Genomic DNA, 23,708 nt, shown 5'->3' with positions numbered 1-23,708 from the left:
GAGAAGTGGCGCTGAATTTTGAGCTGGGAGAGAGCTCATTTGCTGCCTGTCACAGGTTAAGAGCTATTGATTGCAAGCTTTCCCTCTCATGTACAGTGTGGTGCAAGAAGTCATGTCCTGCGCACCTCACACTGCTCTCTCTCTTCCCTACATGCAGTTGTGATGCCCCACAAGAGGGCTCTTCATTTGACTCATGTATAGTAGTGTGGTTATATGCGTTTTTGCTGAGGCAAGAGCCTCTCTGAGCAGGATCAGGAGTAGCTAGCTGCTACACCAAAAGTAGGCATCAGTGAGGGTGATAATCTCACTGTACAGGTGCATTTTCAGCGCTGGTTATGCGCTGAAATTGGACTGTTTTTCAGCCATACGGACGCCCCTCCGTTAGAGGACAGTTCGGGGACTGTTTAGGGCTGAAAACAGGGCAAAAACCAGTAAATACAGCTTGCTGAATTTACTGTTTTTGGGCAGAAATCAGAGGGTTTATGTCAGTGGAAATGAGTTCCAGCAAGGGAATTGGCTTCGGACAAGTTTTGGGGCTGTTATGCTACGGACATTTTGCCAAAACAGGTGGTATCTAGCTAGATACTGGTAAAGAATTCCCAGGACTCTACTTTGTAATTTACCCCTTAAAGTATAAAGAAATACGAAAGGGGTGTCAATTTTGGGGCCTACAGGTTGTCGCGTCTGCTCGGAGCATTCTAGCTTCCGAGCCGTGTGTGTCCTTTAAGTGTTAGTCCCCGTCGCAGGTTACCTTTCAAAAGTACTCTCTCTCTCTCTCTCTCTCTCTCTCTCTGTGTCTAAAGTAACGTAAAGAATTTCGGGTGAAAGCCACCCCACAGGCCGGTTTCAAGGTTCCGTTGCCGGAACATCGATCACTTTTTCCTCAAGAAGTGTGCCTCAGTTGTTTTAAGTAAAGACACAGAGTACATGAATGCGGGATTACACTATGGCCGACAAAGGGAAGGGCATTATGGAAGAAGGTTCCTCTTTGAAGGACAGACAAGAAATTCCTATGGTGTTCGAGATTGGCGAGAGCTCACGGCCACACCTGTCTGTACCTCCTGTTGATGTGAATGTCCCTCCGGTACAAGGCTTTATGGATGGTCAACTTGAGGATGATGTGTTCAGGACTCAGTTAGTTGCCCCGGTGAATGTCTTTTCACGATTGGTGCAGAACCCAAGGTTTATGGAGTTCTTTGCAAGCGCCACCAGTGCCACAACAAAATAGGTAACTTACACCGCGAACAGAGCTTGTTGAGGCTCAAGCCCAAGTACTTCATGCGTCTCAGCAGGATAGGGAACACTCGCATGTTGCAGAGTCAGGGGCTCCAAAACAGGTTCCTCCCGTCCTTGAATAGGTGGTTAGGACGCCTATTCCACAGGCTATGCCAGTTCAGCCCGCCACCTTTCAGAGCCCGCATGCTATTTTGAATGGACAGGGAACTGGTTACCAGGCAATGCACCCAGTTTTTCCACCACCCACGGTACATCCTAGGTATTTCGAGGGTGGATCTGTGTTCCAGAGTATGACTGGTTATGGGCCTGGAAGTCAGTCGTACATGCCAGGAACAGTGTTCGGGGGTATGCAAGGCATGATGCCAAACCCCATGTATGGTAGCATCGGCATGCAACAAGGTTTTCAGAGCAACCAGGGCCAGTTTGGGGTGCCACAGGGTCATTTTGGCATGGCTGGTTTTTCTGGACAGCAGCCAGATATGGCACCTTTGACGCAAAATGTTAATGGCCAAGATGTGCCGATGGTGCCTACTACGGTGCCCATGTTGCAGATAATTCCTTATGACAATTTGGGGGCATTGGACAAGCCGAAAGCTTACAAAGAAGGTGGTGCAGCTGTAAAGTTTAGCACTTTTAGCGGCTTCGAGGATAAGGCAAAGGCTCTCACTTTCCTCAAGCAGTTTGATACAACTTATGGAGGAGGGAATTTTACAGAGGCCTCTAAGGTCAGGAAAGCTGCCACTTTCTTGAAAGACAATGCACTTACATGGTGGACTACATTGTTAATGCAAGGACAGACACCGGCCACTTTAGTCTACTTCAAACAAATGTTTGCATTTGCTTGACTATCAAATGAATTTTAAGCTGACGTCATGACAGATTGGCACCAGCTTACTTCGACTACATGCAAAAGCTTGCTGGAGTACAATCGGAGGTTTTGTAAAGCGTTACTCTCAGTAACCTCCTACAAATTTGTGCCATTGACAGAGCAGATAGAGAAGTATTGTTTGGGGGTGCCTAAAGGGCTTCGGGACTACTGTACCAAGAATAGAGTGGCTACCCTCACCCAGCTCATGGAAGTTGCTAACACTGGTCTTGCCTTGTTGAAAGGAGAGGACAGTGGGTTTCCGAGCAACGAGAAAGGAGGGCAGCAAAAGAAAAATTTAGCAAAGAAGCCCTTTGTGAAAACGGCTCCTGAAGCATCACAAGGGTCAGAAAAGGCCACCAAAGACAAGGATTCAGCCGGGACTTCTGGAGCGCATGCAGAAGAGGTAGAAGAGAGAAAATCTGCAAATCTTCCCACTACACAGCCGAAATAAGTCCTAAATGAGTGAGAAACGCAGAAAAATCAACAGACCGTCTCTTTTCGTCATGGAAATTCAACACCAAAAACTTGCACAAATCACCGATCCGATTCGAGAGCACGCCGTGGCTCTGATACCATGTCAAAGGTGCAGCGGAAAAGGGTGAATTGGGTGATGAACTTGTGTGCGACCGCGAGCAAATTTCCACTCGGGACCGGGCAGCCAACTGATCTTGGATCTATTGCGATAGATCTCCTCGTACTTAAGCTCCCAGCGCTAACCGTCCACCGTACGGGCACGGGAACAACCTGTAGGCAATGTCACACCGTAGAGGGTGTGTACACGCCGGGGAAGGGAGTGCTAGCACAAGAGGGAGAGAGATCATTGGAGAGAACGCCAGAGAGAGAGATTGATGGTGGAGAGAGAACGCTGGAGAGAGAAAGTGGCCGCGCACCCCAAAACGCTAGAGAGAGAAAACAGTAGAGAGAGGTTGTGTGCCCAAAAGTCTGGATCTCTTTACTGAACAACATGCCAAAAGTACAAGGGGGGTTTGGATATATAGGGCAATTGGGAAATTGCCCTACCTGCTTGGAAAACCCCACTATCCTAAAAACTGACTAAAATGAATAAATATGTAAACTCACTAAAAATGACCCGACACACATATTTAGTAGCACAACTGCAGAAGACTCGAGACTCTGACCCTGAGAAACCCTAGGAACGGGGGTCCCATCTCATGCCAGCCTATCGGGTGAGCAACACCGTGGAGTGCATCGTCGTGAAAGGTACGTCTACCTCAAGTACGGTCGGACATAGCCAGAAAACAACCCTCACTCCCTAAACTGCTTTTGGGAGATACTAGAGCTACCATCGGACAAGAATCTGAACTCTAACAAAGGGATCCCCAAAAGCATCAGTTCAAAAGCACTTCTACCCAAAAGCACCTGCTACCAAAAGCCACGCTAAAAACTGCCAAAAAGCTGCCAGCACAATTTACGAAAATTTGTACAGCCTGCTATGTCAGCACTGCAATGCAAACCACGAAAATTTGTACAACCTTGCGATGGTAACAATCCGTACACTTATGCCACATCAGCAATCAGCGTGTTTTACGAAAATCAGGTCCAAACAATCCTAACCCCTTAGGCCCCATCAGCCATCTTTGGGTTCAATTTCTTTCGTCCACTCGGCCATTTTTCTTCCAGTTGGGCACGCCATGTTATCACTTTGTGACATTCCCACCTTCTGAAAGAATTGTAATCGCCCTCGATTACGCTTGCAAAAACAACCAAAGGACAAAAACTGTCTTCAATAGACACTGACTCTGTGTATTCATGCACTACACTCCAATCCAACACTTTTACAAAGACATCAGTCACTGATCATTCATATTTTTGTTGAGGGTCTTAGAAACAAACCATGATCATTGTAACCATTTAGCAATCACATCCAGACCGCACTGATCTTTTCACGGATGTTTTGATCTACTAAATCTTTTTACTATCAAATTCATATCCTTTCTTTCTACATTTCAATCAAACAAACCATGCCCATGACTATCTCCGTGAGACATTACATCCACATAGCATGCAGTTTAGAGAATTACACACTTAGCTCACATTGAACACCTAGCCATCTCATTCCGTCCAGAACTCTTGATGTACCTAGATCACTGTGCAACCATCTCATCCTTTTGAAATTCTCAATGCACTCACAACAGTATCCAGTCATCGAGATAGACATCTGTAGCAGGGAAAGTGTGTCATGTTCTCTACGGTGGGTGCTCCTTAGTGCAATATGTGTGAAACCTCACTCCAACAGGGAAGAAAACATCACACAACAATGGAGCAACAACTCAAAGCACAACAACAGACTCAGAACTCAATGGAACTCGACAAACTCATAGAACCATGCAGACTTTGGTTGGTAGCACACTCAGCTCCAAGCCCACGACTCACAGGTACAATGGGGGTGTCGAGGTTCCAATGTGCATAGAGAGTGCAAGTGTGTGGTGCTGGACTCAAACTCAAGACTCTAGACCATAGAAAGTGGATGATAATCGACGACTAGAACCAACCACAAGTATATACAATCATAAAGAGGCACCAAACGGCTGACAAAATATCCAGTCAAGCTAAGTCTATCTCCGAACTGTGGTGGTGGTGATCTGGCCATGGTGTCGACTAGATCACCACCCGTATCCCATGTCACTGACCAGGTGAGAGTCCATCCTGTGTGAACTCCCACCCAACTGTAACTAATTGCCTGTCGTGTGCCACTGACACTATAACTGTGCTACAACATCTTGATGTACTATAATCTTATTCAATTCACATTAAGCTCTTATTCACTCAGCCATCACGTCAAGGTCTCGTTGATCTCTACCAGATGTCTAGATGCTCTAAGTTCAAATCATTCATCAGACAAAATGCTGTAGACATTTAATCTTTCTCTTATGTCTCTAACCATACTCACATGAAAGAGCACAAGTTTTCAATTTAATTAAGGAAATTTCTAATTCAAAGCACATCTCTTCATAAAGTCATTCTGCAAATTACTGTCAGCCCATCATATCCCTAAAATCTCAAAGAGAAATTAGTGACTTTATTCATGTTAGGCAATCTTGACAAAGGAGTGGCGTGGCTCCCCCCTTGTGCATTCCGCACTGCACCAGATTCAACTTGCTAGTTCATCGGTAACTTTTTGCATCGACATTGCTAATAATCCAAAAGCTTCAAGGTACAGCTCTCTCTGAAGAGAATTTGTGATGTTCTTGTCACGTGCACATCTAACCCTATGTGTATGTGGACAAGCTCATGACATGGGTTCAATTCAATTGAATTAGAAGTGTTCTGGCACTTTTGTGAGTCTGTTCGCAGACCGTGCATGTCCAGACACTTAAGAGTAGATGCATATCCTTTGGTTGCACACATCATGATCATCAGATTACATTCATAACCCATTAGGAGCATTTTTACAGTGCATAGACCTATTTTCCCTATTCTAGCCAATTTTCACTTATTATTTTTAAGTGACTTCTGTTGGGAAATTGGGTAGGGAAATTTGAGTCAAGAAGTATATAAGAAATCCTAGCGCTAGCACTTTTGGGCAGAAGAAGCAGAGGACCACTGTCAAGTGCAACTTCTCAGTAAGAACCGCAAGGAAACCTTAGCGTTTTCAAGCAAGCAAGATCAACCAACGTTTTCATTTGCAAGTAGATCAGCCAGCGTTTTGCTTTTGCAGATCCAAACCGGCGACAGCAGACCACAATAGAATCAGCCCTAGCGTCTTTGGATCAGCAGGATTCCTAGCGTTTTGCAGATTCATCGCAACCTAGAAGCATCAACGTTTTCAATTTTCAGCATCAAGACACCGCAATAGAAGTCCCGAACCTCGCAGATCTCACTTTCCATAGCAGATCCTCGCTGCACGGTCAGATCAACGAGTGTTTACAGTTTTAGCCTTGAAAATGCAGATTTCAGCATTTGTATTTTCAGCGTGTCGTCGTCGCATCGTCATCATCACCGTCATCATCGACATAGAGTGAGAATTCAGCAGATAAAGATTTGCAGATTTCAACCCTTAGCGTTTTTAGATTTCAGCCCGTCTCGTCGTCGACATCGTTGGCAAGTCCATTGCATTGTAGAGATTTGTGCAATCAATAGTAGACGGCTCTCGCCATAGAGAGTGGGGCCTTCGGAGGAGGGTTTGACAACATTCTGGTGTCGTATTCTTCTCTCTCTATCTTTCAGTCTTAGCACCTTCATTCACAGTGTTTATTCACTTTGTTTGTTATCATTTGCGCTCTCTCACTAAAGGAACGGAAGGCTCTCCCTTCCGTAAGAAAAAGGAACTCTTGAGCACGGTTCGGAGCACTCATCTTGAGCAAAGTTCAACATTCACTTCCGTTGCATCTTACATTTGTATCAGAGCTTTGGCAGTGTTCTGTATCACTCAAGGAAAGAACCACATAATTTTTTTTGCTTGTTGCGGTCGCACGTCACCCAAGACCTCTTGGGCGTGTCGATTCCTAATCGTGTTTTTTAAGAGTGACATGAAACCCAAGAAAGAAGGGCTTGTCCAGCCTCCCGTTGTTCTCTTTTCACTCATTGAGAGTGGACTGTGCACTTAGCAGCCGGCCAATTGACGTGAGGTGGGAAAAAGCAACCTTGGTGTGAACGCAAGGCCGCCAAGGGATACGCCCGCGGGAAAGAGAAGAGCTGCAGTAAGAGAAGATCCTTCTCTAACACAGATTGCAAGCGAAAGAAGAACCTCAAGAACCTCAAGACGTCAGAACCTCAAGAACCTCAAGAATCTAGAACCCAAGAATCCAAGACCCACAAGAACCAAAGTTCCTCGTGAACTTAAGAACCCACGACTTCATTGTATGGTCATTACCTGAAGCGGAATGGATACTTTGCATGGAGGTGATGAGCATGGCAGTGGCGAAGAAGAATTTTCCCCACCAGGATGTTTTTATGACCCTCCCCCTTTCCCATCTACGCCAAGGATTGCACCAAATCCTATGGAGGCTTTGGTCAAGACGATGATGGACTGAGAAACGTTACAACAAGAAGCGCAACGCACTGCCTTGGAGCGCGAGCGCGAAGCAAGACAAGCAGAAAGAATGGCAGCTATAGAGTGTAAATACAAAGAAAGAATGACAGTCATAGAGTGAGTGCGAGCGCGAGCAAGCATGCTTAGCAGCTGAAGAAAGAATAGCAGAATTGGACTGCAAGCGCGAAGAGCGTGAAGCGCACTGAATCCAACACATGCAAGAGTTGTTCCAACTCTTTTCTAGTGTGCAGGCGTAGAATGACAAGAATCAGGAGAAGGAGACTCTCTCAGTCTCTTCTTCTCCAAAGCACAATAGACATGATTTGCATGATAATGATAAGCATGATGATTTGCATGATCAAGATGTGATTATTCATGAGCATGATGATTTGCTTGATCAAGATGTGATTATTCACGAGCATGATAATTTGCAAGAAGAAGCTGTGATTGTTCACAAGGATGATGGTTTAGTTGATACTTTGTCTAGTGAAGCTAACCTCATTGCAGATTCGATCAATCACGAAGAACCGATCTTGGCTCTCGAGTCGAGGTCCAAAGAATCCCCACAAGAAGTATTACGTGTTGGAATGATTAGTCAACACGCATTGTTCGAGTGTTTCATTCGTGATGCTTTCTTGTATTTTAGTCACCGTCCTTATGTGGCCCCTTTTCACAGGCATGCCATATTGCACGATGAGCATGATTCACTCATGAATGAGCATTGATGTATGCGGATTACTCATGGAAAGATGAAATGTTTGCATTCAAGGAATTCACATTCCATGTCTCTTCCTTGGCATGACATAGTATCAGAAAGAGCACAAGAAGGATTGAGCATCAAGCATCGGTATTTCCAGTGTGTTTTGCCACAGTTGATTGATTTAGATCAGAAAGTCAAGATTCGACCGCAGTGTTTGATGAACGGTTTGGCACTCCGTCACTTTGTTCATCTGCGTTGCATGCATAGTTTTTTTGAAGGAATAGAATTTTTCCGATGGAATGGGTATGTACATGTTTTTGTGTTGGAAGTGGTTTCAGGAATTTTTATTCTCGGAGATTCTTGAAGAAAGTAGACGCATGACTATGGACGAAGTTGAAGCATTGAAGGAGCCACAGATGACTTTGTGTCGCTTTCGGCGCAGCCCAAAGAAGCAAGTGTTGTAGACCTTTATGAAGTTCAATAAGCCTAGAAAACATAGATTTCAGCATCTGCGTTTTCAGCGTGTCGTCGTCGCATCGTCGTCATCGACATAGAGTCAGAATTCAGTAGATAAAGATTTGGAGATTTCAGCCCTTAGCGTTTTCAGATTTCAGCCCGTCTCGTCGTCATCCTCATCGTCGTCGACATCGTCGGCAAGTCCATTGCATTGTAGAGATTTGTGCAATCAATAGTAGACCGCTCTCGCCATAGAGAGTGGGGCCTTCAGAGGAGGGTTTGACAACATTCTGGTGTCGTATTCTTCTCGCTCTATCTTTCAGTCTCAGCACCTTCATTCACAGTGTTTATTCACTTTGTTTGTTATTATTTGCACTCTCTCACTAACGGAACGGAAGGCTCTATCTTCCGTAAGAAAAAGGAACCCTTGAGCATAGTTCGGAGCACTCATCTTGAGCAAAGTTCAACATTCGCTTCCGTTGCACCTTACAGTTCTCCTTCTCCATCCACTTTGCATCAAGGGCCAAAAAGTACCCTTGACCAAATTATGCAATGGACCTACCTTACCTTTCTGTTCTGGTCTTGTTTCCTGTGACTTGTTGATAGCCCTGTTGGCCTCTCGTGTCGTCTGGCAGCTTAATCTGGATCTTTGGAATTCTCTGATCTACTAGTTGATTCCCTTTTTGTTCTTTTCTTGTGCCATGGGACCTGTTGGTAGCCTTGTTGGCTTCCCATGCCCGTTGGCATTTCAATTTCAATCGTTCGAATCTTCTAATGAACCATCAATTGATTCCCTTGCTTCGTCGGAACCCTCAGATGCACTATCATGTGAGCTCCTTTCTTCTCCGGAATCTTCTAATGAACTTGCATTCGGTTCCCTTAGTTCGTGGGAACCTTAGGATGCACTATCATCTGATTCCCTTACTTCTTTGTAATCCTCTGATGAACTTTCATGCAGTTCTCCTAATTCATTCTCTTCACTAGGACTCTTGCCCCGTTGAGGTGGACACTAACCTATACGTAGGATAAGTCAATGAGCGAGCATGCATTTCAAAACCTTGCTTGGCATGTCCCATAAGTCTTTGAATCGAATCAAATTTCTGTTACAGACAATTTTGTCGAATCTCTTTTGGCAAACCGTAGCAAAACCGCTCAATTTGGTCCCTCAAAGTAATCCTCCGAAACGAGGATACTGGCAAAAATGTATCCAAAACCTCTGGCAGTACATCCAACGTGTCTTTCTTAGTCATTCTCAAATGATGCCAAGCTGTGATGACACCTTCTTCATATTCTTTAGATATTTAGGTTGATGTGAAAATTCTCTTGAATTTTACCCACATTGTAGGTGCTTCTTTGCGTAACAACAGAGTAGACCACCAGGTCTGTGCATTTCCTTTCAAGTAAGAGGTTGCCCTTCGCACCTTGGAGCGTTCCGAGAACTGACCTCTCAAGAAGGCGATGTCAAACTGTTGTACAAAACTCAAGGGCTCGATGGGTGTTCTGATAGCTAGAAAACGTGTCAAACTTGACTGCGTGGGCCCCATCCTTGAACTCCTTGGTCTTCTTGTCCATTTGTTCAGTGTGAAAAGACATTAAGCTCTCCTCCTTTGAATTGCTAGATGGCCTCCATGGGACTCTGCGTCTAGATGCTCTGCGGAAGAGTGGCCCCAAAGGGCACTTAAAGGGATGCTCAAAAGCATCACTCCAAAAGCACTTTTACCCAAAAGCACCTACGACCAAAAGCCACGCTGAAACCTGCCAAAAAGCTGCCAGCACAATTTACGGAAATCAGTACAGCTTGCTACGTCAGCATGATAGCGCATACCACGGAAAATCCGTATGACCCTGCCATGGCAGCAATCCTTAACACTTATGCCATGTTAGCAGTCAGTGCGTTTTAGAGAAATCAGGTCTAGATGTCAAGATTTTGATATTTTTGGGTCTAGGCACCTCGGCCAGTGCTCTATAAGTTCTTTAATTTGCATGGGGTTAGGTTTTTGAAACCCTAACTCCTTAGGCCCCATCGGCCCTCTTTTGGGTTCAGTTTCTCTTGTCCATTCAGCCCTTTCTCTTCCAGTTGGGCTCGCCACATCATCACTTTATGACATTCTCCCTTCATTGTAATAGTTCAATTGTTCAAGTTGTTTGAAGTGATAAAGTGTTTCAAATTGTTGTAGATTGTAGTTGTCTCTGTGTTCCTTTTTGATCTCTTGCTGGAAATGATTATAAGCTCTACTGTAATTTTATTTCCTCTTGTGCGTACACAAGATGTAAGCTTCTAACAAAGTTAGCAGGATAGGAGTAGATCGTCCGATATGTAGAAAGTTAGGGCTTGTACCGATGGATGGAGGCGATGCTGCGTTTGGATCTTCATGTCTAGCAGTACTATGAATCTTTGGACTTCCGACTTATGAGTCTTAAACAGCTAGATGCTATTTAGACATCCCGTGGTTTTATAGCAAGCAAACTTTGTCATCATTAGACTTAAAAACTGATGATTTTTAATTTTGTATGTAATGATTGATATCATGTGATCAAGGGATCTACTTCTCTCAAACTACCTCATCTGATGTAAAATTTATCTCACTCAATGAAATGATGTCTTCATCTCACAATTCTGATGTTCAAATCTTTGTGTTTTGTAAACGATTTAATGTTGATTATGGTACTCAATGTCATTCTTTAAGTTTATCCAATTCTCTAATGTATTTCCATCGAGCATGTGCCATGCGGGTTACCACCCTCTTGTGGTTGTGACCTTGATCACTGGATAAATGTAGTGTAGTGAGTCGGTCTCTTGGCAACCATATCGGGCTCGTCAGAAAAGAGGAGGATGAGATTGCTAGGCAATTATAGGTCTATCTTGAGAAGGGGTTTATTGACCCCAAGAAATCTTTGTGGGGTGCCCTGGTCTTGCTTGCTAAAAAGGATGTTGGGAGGCGTTCCCGAGTAGGTTATAAGGGTGTCTCAATAAAATAACCATTAAGAATCGGTACCTGTTACCTCAGAAGGATGGCTTATAGACACACTTTCGGGTGCAAAGTATTACCAAGATTGATCTTAGGTTAGGGTACCAGCAGATGCAGATACACCCGCAAGATGGCTCGAAAACCATGTTTTGTACACCTATGGGCTTTATGTTTGGTAGTACCTTTCGGGTTCACACCAATGGTTTGGCCACCTTCCAGCAAATGATGAACGACTTGTTTTGTCAGCATTTAGAAATTATGTGTGGATGACATACTCATCTATAGCAAGTTGCTAGACGAATGTTTGCAACATCTTTCTCTTGTCTTGGGCATTCTGCTTTGAGAAAACTTGTTTGCAAGGTACTCAAAATGCGAAACTTTTCGCTCAGAGCTCTTGTATGTAGTGCTTTCATAAAAATCAGGTCATTTGTGAGACGGCGTGTTCATTGATTTGTTTTATATACACTATTTTTGTGCTTAATAAAGTATGCTTGTGATACAAATTTAAAGTCCACTGTTAACTTGTAAACAGGAGTTGGGATCACCACAATGTTATACATTTAAAACCTGAATTTAATGGCACCGAAGGCTGCTCCAAGAGCGCAGTCATCACCTCAATAGCTCCATATGAGGGACGGAAAGCAACAGCTGTCTATGCGAAGGATACATTTACTGGCCAGGTGATAAGGTGTGAAGTTTTTATTGACAAACCGTCAAGGATCCGCATATCTCATCATTCTCTTAAGCTGGATTTGGATGGACTCGCTACACTGCGCATACATGCTTTTGATACGGAAGGTAAGAGAGTCTTCTTTCCATTTCAGAGCATCTTCTGCTCTCTTATTTTATTTTCCAAAAGAGAAAATAATGATTCAGAATTTACTAAGGAGCTTGTTGTATGTAGGCATTCTGCATGTTACCATTTTGGCAATAATCCATCTAAGCATGTCCCAGTTTATTTTACTGTCATCAAGTGATCAAGCCATGCGGATGCTTATACTGGTTTTGCGTGTCCTATTATGTTCGCTTTAGGGTGAACTGAGTTGCTAATTTTCCTGCCGCTTGCTTGAAATTTTTGTGCATGAGTTACTTTCGGGCGCCAGATTAATGAAATTGACTTTGGTGCTTTAGGTAAAGACATCTTATGGTTTTAGTACATTGAGCGCATTGTAAAACTAACAAGTGCTTTTTAACTTGCTTTTGGGGCTTTTCGGGCCAAGTGCCAGTTAAAGAGAGGCTAGCGTAGTAGAAAAGGTGCCTGATTTGCGGGAACTTTTTGAGCAAGGTACATATCAAAATTGGATAATTGTTGTAACGGGACCAAGACAGGTCCTGAACTATGAAAAGGAAATAGTGAGTTACTTGATTTGACAGGTTCAGAGAGGGATCTTCTAGCCTTCATTTGAGGAGGGGTAGTAGGGTTCCTCGAAGTTTAGATTGGAGGGGGATAACTTGTCAGACAGATAGTCCTCAGTGGAGAAGATCTCATCCTTGAATTTTTTTATTTGAAGAGCTTTTTTGTGTGGATCACAGCCCAAGTATTTAGTTGTTAAGAGTCTTTTATGCTGCTTGTTGCACATTGGGAGCCACTCCTCTCTCCATAACGGATCAAAAATATTGTGAATGGAAGCCTTATGGTTATCGGTTTAGCATAATCATGTCTATTGTGGCAGACGATATTGTGCCTAAGGACTTCTATGAGAAGAATGGTTGTAGCATTCTGTCTTGAGAGAACTCACCAATGCGGTCATTGTAGTTAATTAGAGACATCCGCATAGAGGTCAGTGGGACGTGGATGTGATGAATAGATAGATGGATCCTATGTGGGTCTAATGAGACTCTTGAAGTCCACTGCAGACCAAGATGAGAATGTGAATGTGGAATTAGATCCTATGCAGGTCTAATGAGATATTTGAAGTCCAGTGCAGACCAAGAGGAGAATGTGAATGTGGAATTTCATCTAAAATCTAGCGTGAATGGAGAGGTGTGAAGTTTCAATGTGAACTATGTGATGGTTGCTTGTCATCCGAAATCTAGTAGGGGTTAGGATATCTGCTAATGCATGCTTTGTGATTGTTTGGTCTTGTGGGATGGTCATTGGCATGTCTGTCTGAAGCGAGTGTCTACCGAAGATAGGTTTTATGTCTATTTTGCATGCGTAATCGAGGGCGATTTCTCTTCTATTAGGGGGGTATGTGACATGTCACAAAGTAGTGACATGTCACAAAGTAGTGACATGGCATGAGCATACCAGATTGAGCAAGAGATAGCCAACATGGAGCAGAACCCAATGGCCTAGCTCAGAGCGTAGCAGCGTGTTGTAATTCATGGGATTGTAAGGATTGCTAAGTTGTCTTGACTCTTTGGTGCTTTTGGGCTATCAGGTAAAGATATCAGATGATTTTAGTGCTTTTAGCACATTGTAAAAGTAACAAGTGATATTTTAGTTGCTTTTGGGACCAAGTGCCTATAAAAGAGAGGCTAGGGAGCCATTATAATAAAATTTGCGACATCAATTGTATCGGATTGTGAGTGTGAGCACGCAAATTTGCTTAACCTTGACAGTTCATCAATAAAATAAGAGGTGCCTAGTGTAGGGGCCAATGCTTCTAAGAGTGGGACTTCGCCATTTTATGTCTCTCGTCTACAATCTATTTTCAAGCTCTGTTTTCAGTATTGTTGCAAAGTTTTTACGGCCTTGTCAGGTGGCTCACTAGTTTCAAGGACGATCCATTAATTGGTTTCTCAACGGTGGTGTAGATTATAATTAGTGCTAGGGTTTATCAGAAATGACCTAAGGGTGTTGGATTAGAGAAGAAACCTGCGATATTCTACACACACCTTCTATAATCCTGGCAACCTCAAAGAGGTGGGTAGTACCTCCATGGATTAAGCCTGAACATTCCCACACCTGACTAATCGTTTATAGATTAGGAAGAATCTAACTTAATGACCAATGAGCCAAATGGCTAAATGGTAGGATCAAGGGATTAGGAGGTTCTAATTCCAAGTAGCTCTAACTTCAATTTCGAGTGATCAAGGATTCACAATATAGATAGAAAATGATCACTTTGCATTGTTGGAAACAGAGTACAAAGAGGCTCCTGATGTAGGAAGGTAAGCATATAAGGCTGATACAACTCATGATGAAAGCGTGCAAGCAAAAAAGTTCGCCTTTTGACATGTCTAGGGATGGTTTTAAACTCTAGCACATGGCATGAGTAGCATCCATGACTCATAATGGCTACTCATGGATACATCTCCAAGTGGGGACTCACTCAGAGATGAGGCAGAGGCCATAGCCCCTAGCCCATCCCCAACATATTTGAACTTACGGCTGCATTGGTAAGGCAAAAGGAGAAGTGTAACAATCCTTTAAAGATGTTTCTCAAGATCTTTCGACTCAACAAATATGTAAGCAGGAAAATTCTGGGTTCATTCTTCAAATTTGAAGCTTTGTTTGAATGCGAAAAGCCACAAGCCTATGGGATTTTTGGAACCATCGTACGCCTAGTTTGGGTGCCCTTTAACTTTTGAGTGCATGGCTGACTCTGAAAGGAAGTTCAAAATCTCATCATTGTTGTTGCATCTTGAGTAGCTTTACTACTACAGTTTTTGTGGATCAAACTTTTTGTAGGGTTTTATGTTTCTGTGGTTTTTTGTCTATTGGGACTGTTTAGAGGCTTGAAAGAGAGCTTTGAGCTTAAAAGTTTCTGTGGCAGTGATGAAATGATCTCGAGGTTACGGAAAGGTGTTTTGTTTGCCTTTTCACCTCTGTATATCAAAGACACCTCCATTGCTGTACCTGAATTTTTCTTGTCATTTTTGATATGCCACAGACAATATGTTCTCATCACTGGTCGGCATTCAGTTTGCATGGAAGTTACTTGCTCCCTCAGTAACCACAGGAACTTTGGTCCATTGTTTGGCACATGTTCCTCTCAAGAATACTCCCTTGAGTGATTGCGGTTGTGTGTGTGGGGATATCGACACACAAATAGAGCTGGAGGATCAGGTACTTTTTCCATTTAGCACATCTGAAGGGTAAATAACAAGTTCTCTTGATTATAGATGATGTTTATACAGGTTATTTCCTGCTCTTAAGCAATGATATGCATGAATGTTTACGTGGTTACAATGTTCTCACTATTATTGACTCGTCATGCAATGTTTAAGGTTTTTCAGACCTTTTATCTGTATCATCCAAGAAGAAACGTCAGAACGATGTCTTTCATTTCACATTAAAGAATTGTCACCTTTTTAATGCTTTTTCAAGTAAAAATTCTTTCAAGACAAACTATTCATTTACGGTTATGGCACTATTTAACTACCCTCAGTGCTAGGGAAACATATCTGGAGTCATCCAGTACCGTAGCTATGGCTGAACTGTGGTTCTTTCCCAAAATCAGGATTGGCGATAAGGGTAGTTTCTGTTGGTACACCGTTCATGTTGTCTCACATATTATGTTTGTCGACCTAGCATTATGTGTTGTTAATCCTTACTATGGGTTTTGTTTTTCAACGTAACATAATGTTTTGTTATTACATACTGGCACGTGACTGACAGAAAATGTTAAGAAAAGGTGATTGACGTGCCGATAGATCTCTCCTGAGCCTAAATTGGGGGGGACGGAGGGTAACATATTTTTGTAAAGGTTATTAACATAGTCTGCCTTCTGATCTTTGTGCTTTTAAGTTGTTACAGAGCTGCTAATTGGTACTTTGTTCTCATTTGTTTTGCTGTAATGTATATCGACTTTCAACATGATTTTACATTTTTGTCAGCTTGCAAGCATAAAGAGTGTTTCAAAGTTCAAAGGAGAAATTTCTATATATTTTTACTGTTTTAATATTGGCTACACAGGGATTGGGTTCAGATCTTTTCATTGTCCGCGGAATAAATGTGGGTCAAGAAAGAGTCTCTGTAAATGTGGTTGAGCCGTCATTGGATAGCCTTGAGGATGAAATATTATTGACAGTTGCAGAAGCCATTTCAATTGAGCCGCCTTCTCCATTATATGTGCTTGTTGATACCCGAATTCAGTATGTTCTGAAGACGCTGCGTTATAAACATCCAGCAGGTTCAGTATTTCACATTTCTGCCTGAAACTTCTGATTTTGTTCTTGGAAAAGGGGATTAGTTTGATTTACATATGGCCATCAAGAGACTCTCTCATATCTAATATTCCTGGTACTAGCTTTTATTTACCTTTTAAAATCATCATGGTGCATGCAAACATTTTTGTTATCCACCTTTGTGGGATTTAAATTATGCCCAAATGGTCGTATGTGGTGCATGAATGCCGTATCCTGACAGCACAAGCAAGAACGGATTCACTGCTATTGATTTATGTAAGAAAGTTTCTTCATACTGCAAAAAGACTTACCAAAATTTGATGCTGGTTAGATTGTGTTAACCATTTCATGTTGTCCACAGTTATAAAGCTTCCCTCTCCGCATTATGGCTGGTCTATCATGATTTCTTCTATAGCTGAAATCGATCCATTTTTGGGTAACTTATCAACAAAAAGCATTGGAAGCACATATGTTGTAATCCAGGACATCAGATTGAGAGGCCATCAACAGTTATCTGCATTGCATGTTGTTTTACCATCCAGCTTGAAGTTGTACTTTAAACCCATATCTTACAAGGATGACAGTCAGCAGACCATCTCAAGAGGGGAAGTTCTTTTGGAATCATCAGATACTCCGTGGTCTCTTGTTGTAGGCTGGGATTATGTAGTGCAGGTTATGGCCTTCTCGGCCCACTCAGGATCTTCTCCAATATATCTCACGAAGGTTTGAAACGTACTATTTCAGTAAAGTCTTGACATTTTGTGAGCTTAATCAGTCAGCACTTAAGCAGACACTATTCATCGATAGAATTCAGATTTGTACTCTGATGATGTTCATAAAGATGATTATTAAAAGCTTGGTTGCGACTGCAGGAAAATGCTCTTAGTTTGTTTTATGATGAAGGGCCATATTGGAGGTCAATAGCTGTTCCTGAGGATGTACAAAAGGAGCAAGATTGGCATAATGGTACTTTGATTAAAGCTGTCTCAGAAGGCGTAGGGAAATTATCTGCAGTTCTCAAGTTCAAGAAGTCAATACTGGATGAATATTTTGAGGTGACATTGAGCATAACTTCAGTCTAGACTTTATTACCTTTTGAATTTGGTTGCAGCCTCTTTCCTGTTGTCCATACTCTATGATTGGATTCTTTGCTATGACAAAAAGCTGGAAGGATGTCTTTTGATACAGGGTTCTTTGTGACAGGTTTTGAGAGTAGAACAGGAAGTCTTAGTATGCAGTCCAGTTCTTATCTTATCTGAGAAGGGGGAACCTGATAAGGTTCTGAATCTTCCGTGGAATGCAAGGACTATTCAAGCTTACCAGCTGAAGGTTCAAGGAGGTGAGTCGAAACCTTTGAATATGCATGGAATCGCTTATTTTTATTGAAATCATGTCTGCTTTGTAGCACTTCTATCTTGCGATGATTTTCTTCATGCACTGGTGAGATTTGTTTAAATGCAGTGCTTCTTTTCAGTAAATGTTGTTCCCGTCTGCACATGTTTGAAATGGGCGAAGTCATTAAGCAGGCATTGATATAGGATAATATGCTGGATGCTTGCAGGTTGATATTTTTTGACCTATAATATGATGAATGGTTGAGGGTTCAAATGCTTTGATGGTGCTACTTCACCGCCGTGCAAGGCTGGATTGAGTTTGATTTTTCGGGCAATGAATGAGTCCGATTTGATTAAAAAATCAAGAAAGGAGGATAAATTTTTCATCTAATTTGTAGCAGCAAGTAAATCTTGTCATTTCTTTGTAATTCAAAGAGAGGAACCCGGGAATCAGCATATACCTTACGGTATATTTTCTCTTGAGGGCGTGAGCTACCGATATTTTAGAAAAATTAGCCAGCATTTGAACGGTCACTTCCGAGCTGCTGTTGAAGATTACGTGAGGCTTATTTAAATGAACCTGAGATCTTAAGGTTATCAGCAGGGAGCCTGCTTAAATAGAGGGCCTGCTTGTGCTGGTTAAGCAGGGTAGACTGCCTACTTTCAAAAGCACAGGTGCTGCTTGTATGGAGAGAGAGTGATTCTCAGTTTCTTTGGAATAAAGGCTCTCCGGAGGGAGGACAATAAGATAAAAGTTTCTTCCACACCCCCAAAAGCATCCAATGAGTATCGGTAAAGAATGAGAGAGGGGAGGACTATGTCTCCGGACTCTCGATGGTTATGAAAAATAGCATGATGAGGTGAAGGTTTGTACGAAGACATACAGACATATATAAGGCCAGAAAAATGTAGCACGCTACTAGAGCTTGAAAAGGAATGGATTATGGATTGAGAGACTCTATGCCCAGAAGAGTGCAATGTGTGAGATGTTGAGGGATAAAATGTATGCTAGATTGAAAGGAGAGATGTAAACGCTAGTACCGGTTGAATTAGAGGTTGCTAAGACTCTAATGCAGAGCGAAATGAGTAAGGAAACGTAATTAGAACTGAGCAAGTGTAGGGTTGAGAAGGATAAGTTGACCCAAGACCTGCAAACAGAATCGGCAGCATGCAAAGAGAAAATGAAGACACAAAGTGAAGGGCAAGCCAAGGCTGTGACACTCGAAGTACGAAATGAAATGAAGCAATTGAAGTCACTTGTGGAGAAAGAGATCAAGACTTCCTCAAATGAGTCCTACTTTTATGACTAATGAAAAATAGGACTTATGTACTCATTTGTAAGCATCTTGTGTGATTGCCACTGTTGGACTAAAGAACCTTGGCAGCCCTGCATCACATCCAGGTATGGGTACGTATTGGTGGAATGGGAGCCAGCTCTTGTCGTAGGAATGAGGTCAGTGGATTGCAGGCGGGGCCGGCCCACTTTAATGGCTGGGGGGCAAGGTGGATGTGAGTGCCTATGTTTCTTCAATGCGCTTGTATGGTTTGTGTCATGTCATGCATGCAAGATGGATCCTAAGAAAGCACTAACATACTGCCGTAAAAGTTCATCAGGGGTTGGGCACTTTTTAAATATAGTTTGGTTGTATGCCGGGAAATGCCGATAAGGTGTTGTGTTTCAGGATGGATTCTAAGAGAGCACTAACATACTGCTGTACAAGGTCCTGAGTGGTTTTTAATACATCGGTTGTAACTTGTACGTAGGGAAATGCCAATAAGTTTCTGTTTCTACGCCGTGTAGATCGTTCACTAGCCGAAAAGGGAGCTGTGATCACATGCCTCTTGTTCTTCATTCCATCCTTCTCTATCCCTAATGAAGTCCTGAGATGTGTTACAGTGTCTAACATGACGTCGCCCTGAGCCTTCTGTTTCTGAAAAGATGTAAATATCTGAAATGCAGGTTGTGGGAACCAGCCCTCTGATTATAAATGGTTCTCCTTGGATCCAACAATTGCCACTGTAAATTCTTATGGTTTAGTCCATGCAAAGGGCCTTGGTTATGGTGTAGTTCGTGCCATGGCACTGACCAATCCTAGCAACGTGGATGAGGTAGACAGGATTGTCGTGTTTCATGAATATTGTATGTCAGGTTATAATTTCTTATGATTCAAAATTAAAGGATGAAGATGTTGTCCTTATTTCAATGTTCTACAGGTGAAAGTGCAAGTATCTTGCCCATTTTCAATGGTGAGAGTGGAAGGATTGCCTCTTGAAACCGAAGTTGGCTCTTACCTTCCAGCTGCTGTCACGTTGAGGAATCCAGAAGGTGATTGCATCATCTTGGTCCCATGAATTCATACGGTCTGATTGATTTCAATGTTAACAGTTACTGTTGTATGCAGGACGTTACTATTCTAAGTGCGATTCTTTTTCTTCGCTGATTGGCTGGAAAGTCATAAGTGGAGAGTCCTCATTCATTGAAGCAAATGATACAAGTGACGGCAGTTCCAAAAAAAACATTCAAGATGTAGAAACTTTCAGTTCAGTATGTGACTTGAAGCAGTTTCTGGCTGTAAGACCGGGGCATGCAACTATAACTGTCTCTTTGGTCGTTGAGAATTCTTGTGCACCTCTAGGATTACTGCCTTCAAATAAGCTTTCTGTATCCTGGACTGCTGCTGCATACGGACCCTTGACGATCTTGCAGGCTGGAGATGGGAGCTCTTATGGTGGCTATCATTGTGGCACAAGTTATATTGAAACATCTGAAAACAGGCATTTGTTTCATCAGTGCCAAATAAGCGTACTGCGGCTTGTGCCAGGAAGCAGCATGAATGTACTGCTCAAAGGTGGTCCAGAACCATGGGGACATGGGGTTGAGTTTATTGAGCGCCATGAAGTATCTGCAATCTCTGGAGAAAACGGAATGGAACCTCCTGTAGTCACTCATCTTGCAGGCAGTGGAGGAAGGTTGTATGATATTATGTGTGGCTCCTTCGGAAATTTTGTGAGTCTCAATATAAACTTTATATGTTTCAATCGACATAGTGCAGCCCATACAGTTTTATTTCCAGAAATTCTACTTAGAATGCTTAAAAATTAATCTTTCACACATTCTGTGGCCTTAGCTGGATGGATCTTTCAAGCCATCCAGGTTTTTCTTTCCATGATCTCTGGGAGTTGGACACTCATATGGTTAATGAGAGAGAACAAATGTGAGAACCTACCTTGTGATGCATGTTTGATTTGTGCATGTTTTCATATCTGTAGTGAGCTTGCATCATTATTGTCTAATTAGCTTGGCATTTGCATGGAAGTTAACCTTCCAATGACAGCATTCATCACTTTTTAAAGTATGATGTTGCTACTGATGAGCTTTGTTTTCCATTACCTTTTGAATAGTCAGATGATAACTAATATATTTTGTCCATTCAGTTCTTGTTTCACAAGGCCAACTTAGTTTTTGGTAGAAAGGAGGATTTTCCCCCCACCTTGCAAATGGTCATTGGTTTATATCAGTAAAAGACTGAAACACTGAAAAGGGGGCTGTTAGAGTTATTTCACCTCTCGAGGGGGAGCTGTTAGTGCCTCTTAGGGGGACTTGTTAAAGGGAGTGAGGGCTCTTTTATGGCTGTGCCTGTCCTTCCGCTGGACAAGTTTTGGCCAGTCTTGTAAAAGACCCATTGTATAGGTTGACGACTCCTTATATTTGTATTTTCCCTTATTTTAGGGTCATAGGGTATATTATGGGGAGTCAAACAGCCTCTCCACACATGTATATATGTGCAGGTTTTTCTTTTTTCTGGTTTGGGGGGGGGGGGGGGGGGGCGGGGGAGCATCCCTCATGTATGACTTGAGCATCAGTTTGAGGCTGCTTTTCAGACTTACATCCTATGCGATTTTTTCATTTCATCCTAAGCGAGACATCCTACGCTCCCATGCGACCTCCTACGCGAGCTGCTGTCCTACTCCGCTACTGTCCTACGCGAGCAGGCCTCTCTCCCTCTGCAGCGGGACGCAGTCTCTCTCTCGCAGCAACCCGCAGACAGAGGCAGAGACAAATATCTCCTACTTTAAAGTTTAACGTCCCTCACCCTAGTACCCTACACCACATTTGTGGCTCGGGTTCGATGGATCCGCCTACCGAAGGGGAAGGGCCGGGTGTAGATAGCTACACCACCCCAAAAAAAACGACGGCTACTTTCAAACGGAGAAACAGAGATACTGTACTATCACTAGGATCCTTACGAGTTGGGAAAACCTCAAGGATACATCATGAGCTACTGATGGAGAAGGTCCAGGTGATGCTCAAATCAGAGCTAAACTATATGAGGGATGACATCAGGAAGGAAATGCACACGAACGCTGAGAGCTACAGGAACTCCATGTATGGAGACATGATGAGAGAACTAAGGAGAGAGATCCGGGGGATACAGAATGAGGAAATTCAGATCGTGAAAACTGAATTACGAAACCTAATCAAGGCCGAAGTAAATGTAACAGAATGCGTTATGCAAAAGAAACTCGATGAGGCAGTAGCAAGTTTTGAAGCATGGAGAACAAATATGGAAAAGCACATGGGGGAAAAAGATGCAATAATCGAGGAGCTAAAAGGAGAACTTGCGGCTTGCAAATCTGCAACTAAGGAGAAGGGAGACGACCAACCCTCGGTGTTGAAGGAGCTCGAGGACATGAAGGATCAAATGAAAGCTCTACAGGAAGGAGATGAACAGAAATTGAAAACAGCATCTCCATGGGCGGAACGTCTTGTTAAGACACAAGAAAAGGTTGATGAAGCAGAGAAATGGATTGAAGATGCGAAGAAAGGAAAGGCCCAGATGCTTGAGGCCACACCTACATCCACCATTATTAATATGACCATTGAGGAAGAGTAGAAAAGGAAGAATCGGGCTCTGCATGTGCGGGTCACAGGAGTCAAAGACAAAGAGAATGTAGATGAAGAAGTGAGAGAACTGCTACAACGCATGGGCATCACACAGCCTACTCACACAAGTGCATGGAGAGTGGGCAATAAAGGAATCGACGAGAAGGGAAACGTAAAGGATAGGGCGCTTATTCTCCGCTTCTCGAATATAGAAATAAGGAAAGAATTTCTAAAGAAGCGGCCAACTCTTAAGGAAACCAATATTTTCTTCAGAGATGACCTTACATTGGCACAAGTGGCACACATGCAAGAGTTGATGCCAGAGATCAGGGCAGCAAGAGAAAAGGGGAAAATCGCCTTTTATAGAGGAGGGAAAGTAGTGGTTCTGGAAAAGCGCTCATCATGACTGTGCGAGACCTATGGGGCGACGCTCCGGATAGTGGCGTGGAATTGTAATGGATCATATAGGCTAGATGTAGGTGCCTTTGAAGACAGCTTTAGGGACAGAGACATAGTTTTCTACTCAGAGACACACTAGATACCGGGACAGCTTATGCCACATGTGAAGGGGTATTTATGGGAAACAGTTGGTCGACCAGACAAGAGATCTCTTCGAGGTAGCCGGGGTTCAGGAGTAGTAGCAGTCTTATTTAAAGAGGAGCTGAAACCACCACTACAGATTATCAGGAAAGATGAACAAGCAAGGAATATGTGGGTGAGAATGAGAGTAGAGACAGGTAGATTTCTATATATCGCTATATGCTACTTCCCTCCAAGTACATCAGTCTACTCCTCACCTAAAGGACAATCCCCTTTCTCCATATTGAATAATGACATATGGGAGTTCTCTAGAGATGGAGACATCGTTCTCTTAGGAGACTTTAAGGCCAGAACGGCCAACTCTCAAGCAATATTCTATGATACTTCTGAGGAAATGCTCAGAGAAGTGGATTTATCACAGAGGGGGCTAACTAGAACCTCACAGGATAAAGAACACACTCAATATGGGAGACATCTCATGGAGATGGCAACTATACATGGTTTGGCCATACTTAATGGTCTAGAGAATTTCCCTTTATCTGGGGAATTCACATGCTTCCCGCACAGGCATGGGGCCAGTACAGTGGATTATGTCATGACTTCACCAAGCTTTATTTCTAGTATCGAGGACTTTAAGGTGGGACCCAGACC

General features: G+C 42.9%; 1 protein-coding gene across 3 annotated transcripts in view; it reads left to right on the top strand.

Moving 5' to 3' along the window:
* Window positions 1-23,708, top strand: part of EMB3012 (embryo defective 3012) — a 244,472-nt gene that overhangs the window by 9,310 nt on the left and 211,454 nt on the right. For all 3 annotated transcript variants that reach the window (XR_015187309.1, XM_086507191.1, XM_086507190.1), the window contains exons 2-10: window positions 11,755-12,020; window positions 15,062-15,237; window positions 16,087-16,303; window positions 16,660-17,021; window positions 17,171-17,353; window positions 17,502-17,637; window positions 19,593-19,741; window positions 19,847-19,958; window positions 20,035-20,639. Coding sequence is in view for 2 of the 3 variants with exons in the window: in XM_086507191.1 (XP_086363317.1) it covers window positions 11,755-12,020; window positions 15,062-15,237; window positions 16,087-16,303; window positions 16,660-17,021; window positions 17,171-17,353; window positions 17,502-17,637; window positions 19,593-19,741; window positions 19,847-19,958; window positions 20,035-20,639 (2,206 nt within the window). In the remaining variant the exon portion in view is untranslated. The remainder of the gene's footprint in view (window positions 1-11,754; window positions 12,021-15,061; window positions 15,238-16,086; window positions 16,304-16,659; window positions 17,022-17,170; window positions 17,354-17,501; window positions 17,638-19,592; window positions 19,742-19,846; window positions 19,959-20,034; window positions 20,640-23,708) is intronic.

The sequence above is a fragment of the Adiantum capillus-veneris genome, chromosome 30, assembly GCF_014529385.1.
Source record: "Adiantum capillus-veneris isolate H3 chromosome 30, ASM1452938v2, whole genome shotgun sequence".
Classification (NCBI taxonomy): Eukaryota; Viridiplantae; Streptophyta; class Polypodiopsida; order Polypodiales; family Pteridaceae; genus Adiantum; species Adiantum capillus-veneris.
This window is presented reverse-complemented; position numbering and strand designations above follow the sequence as displayed.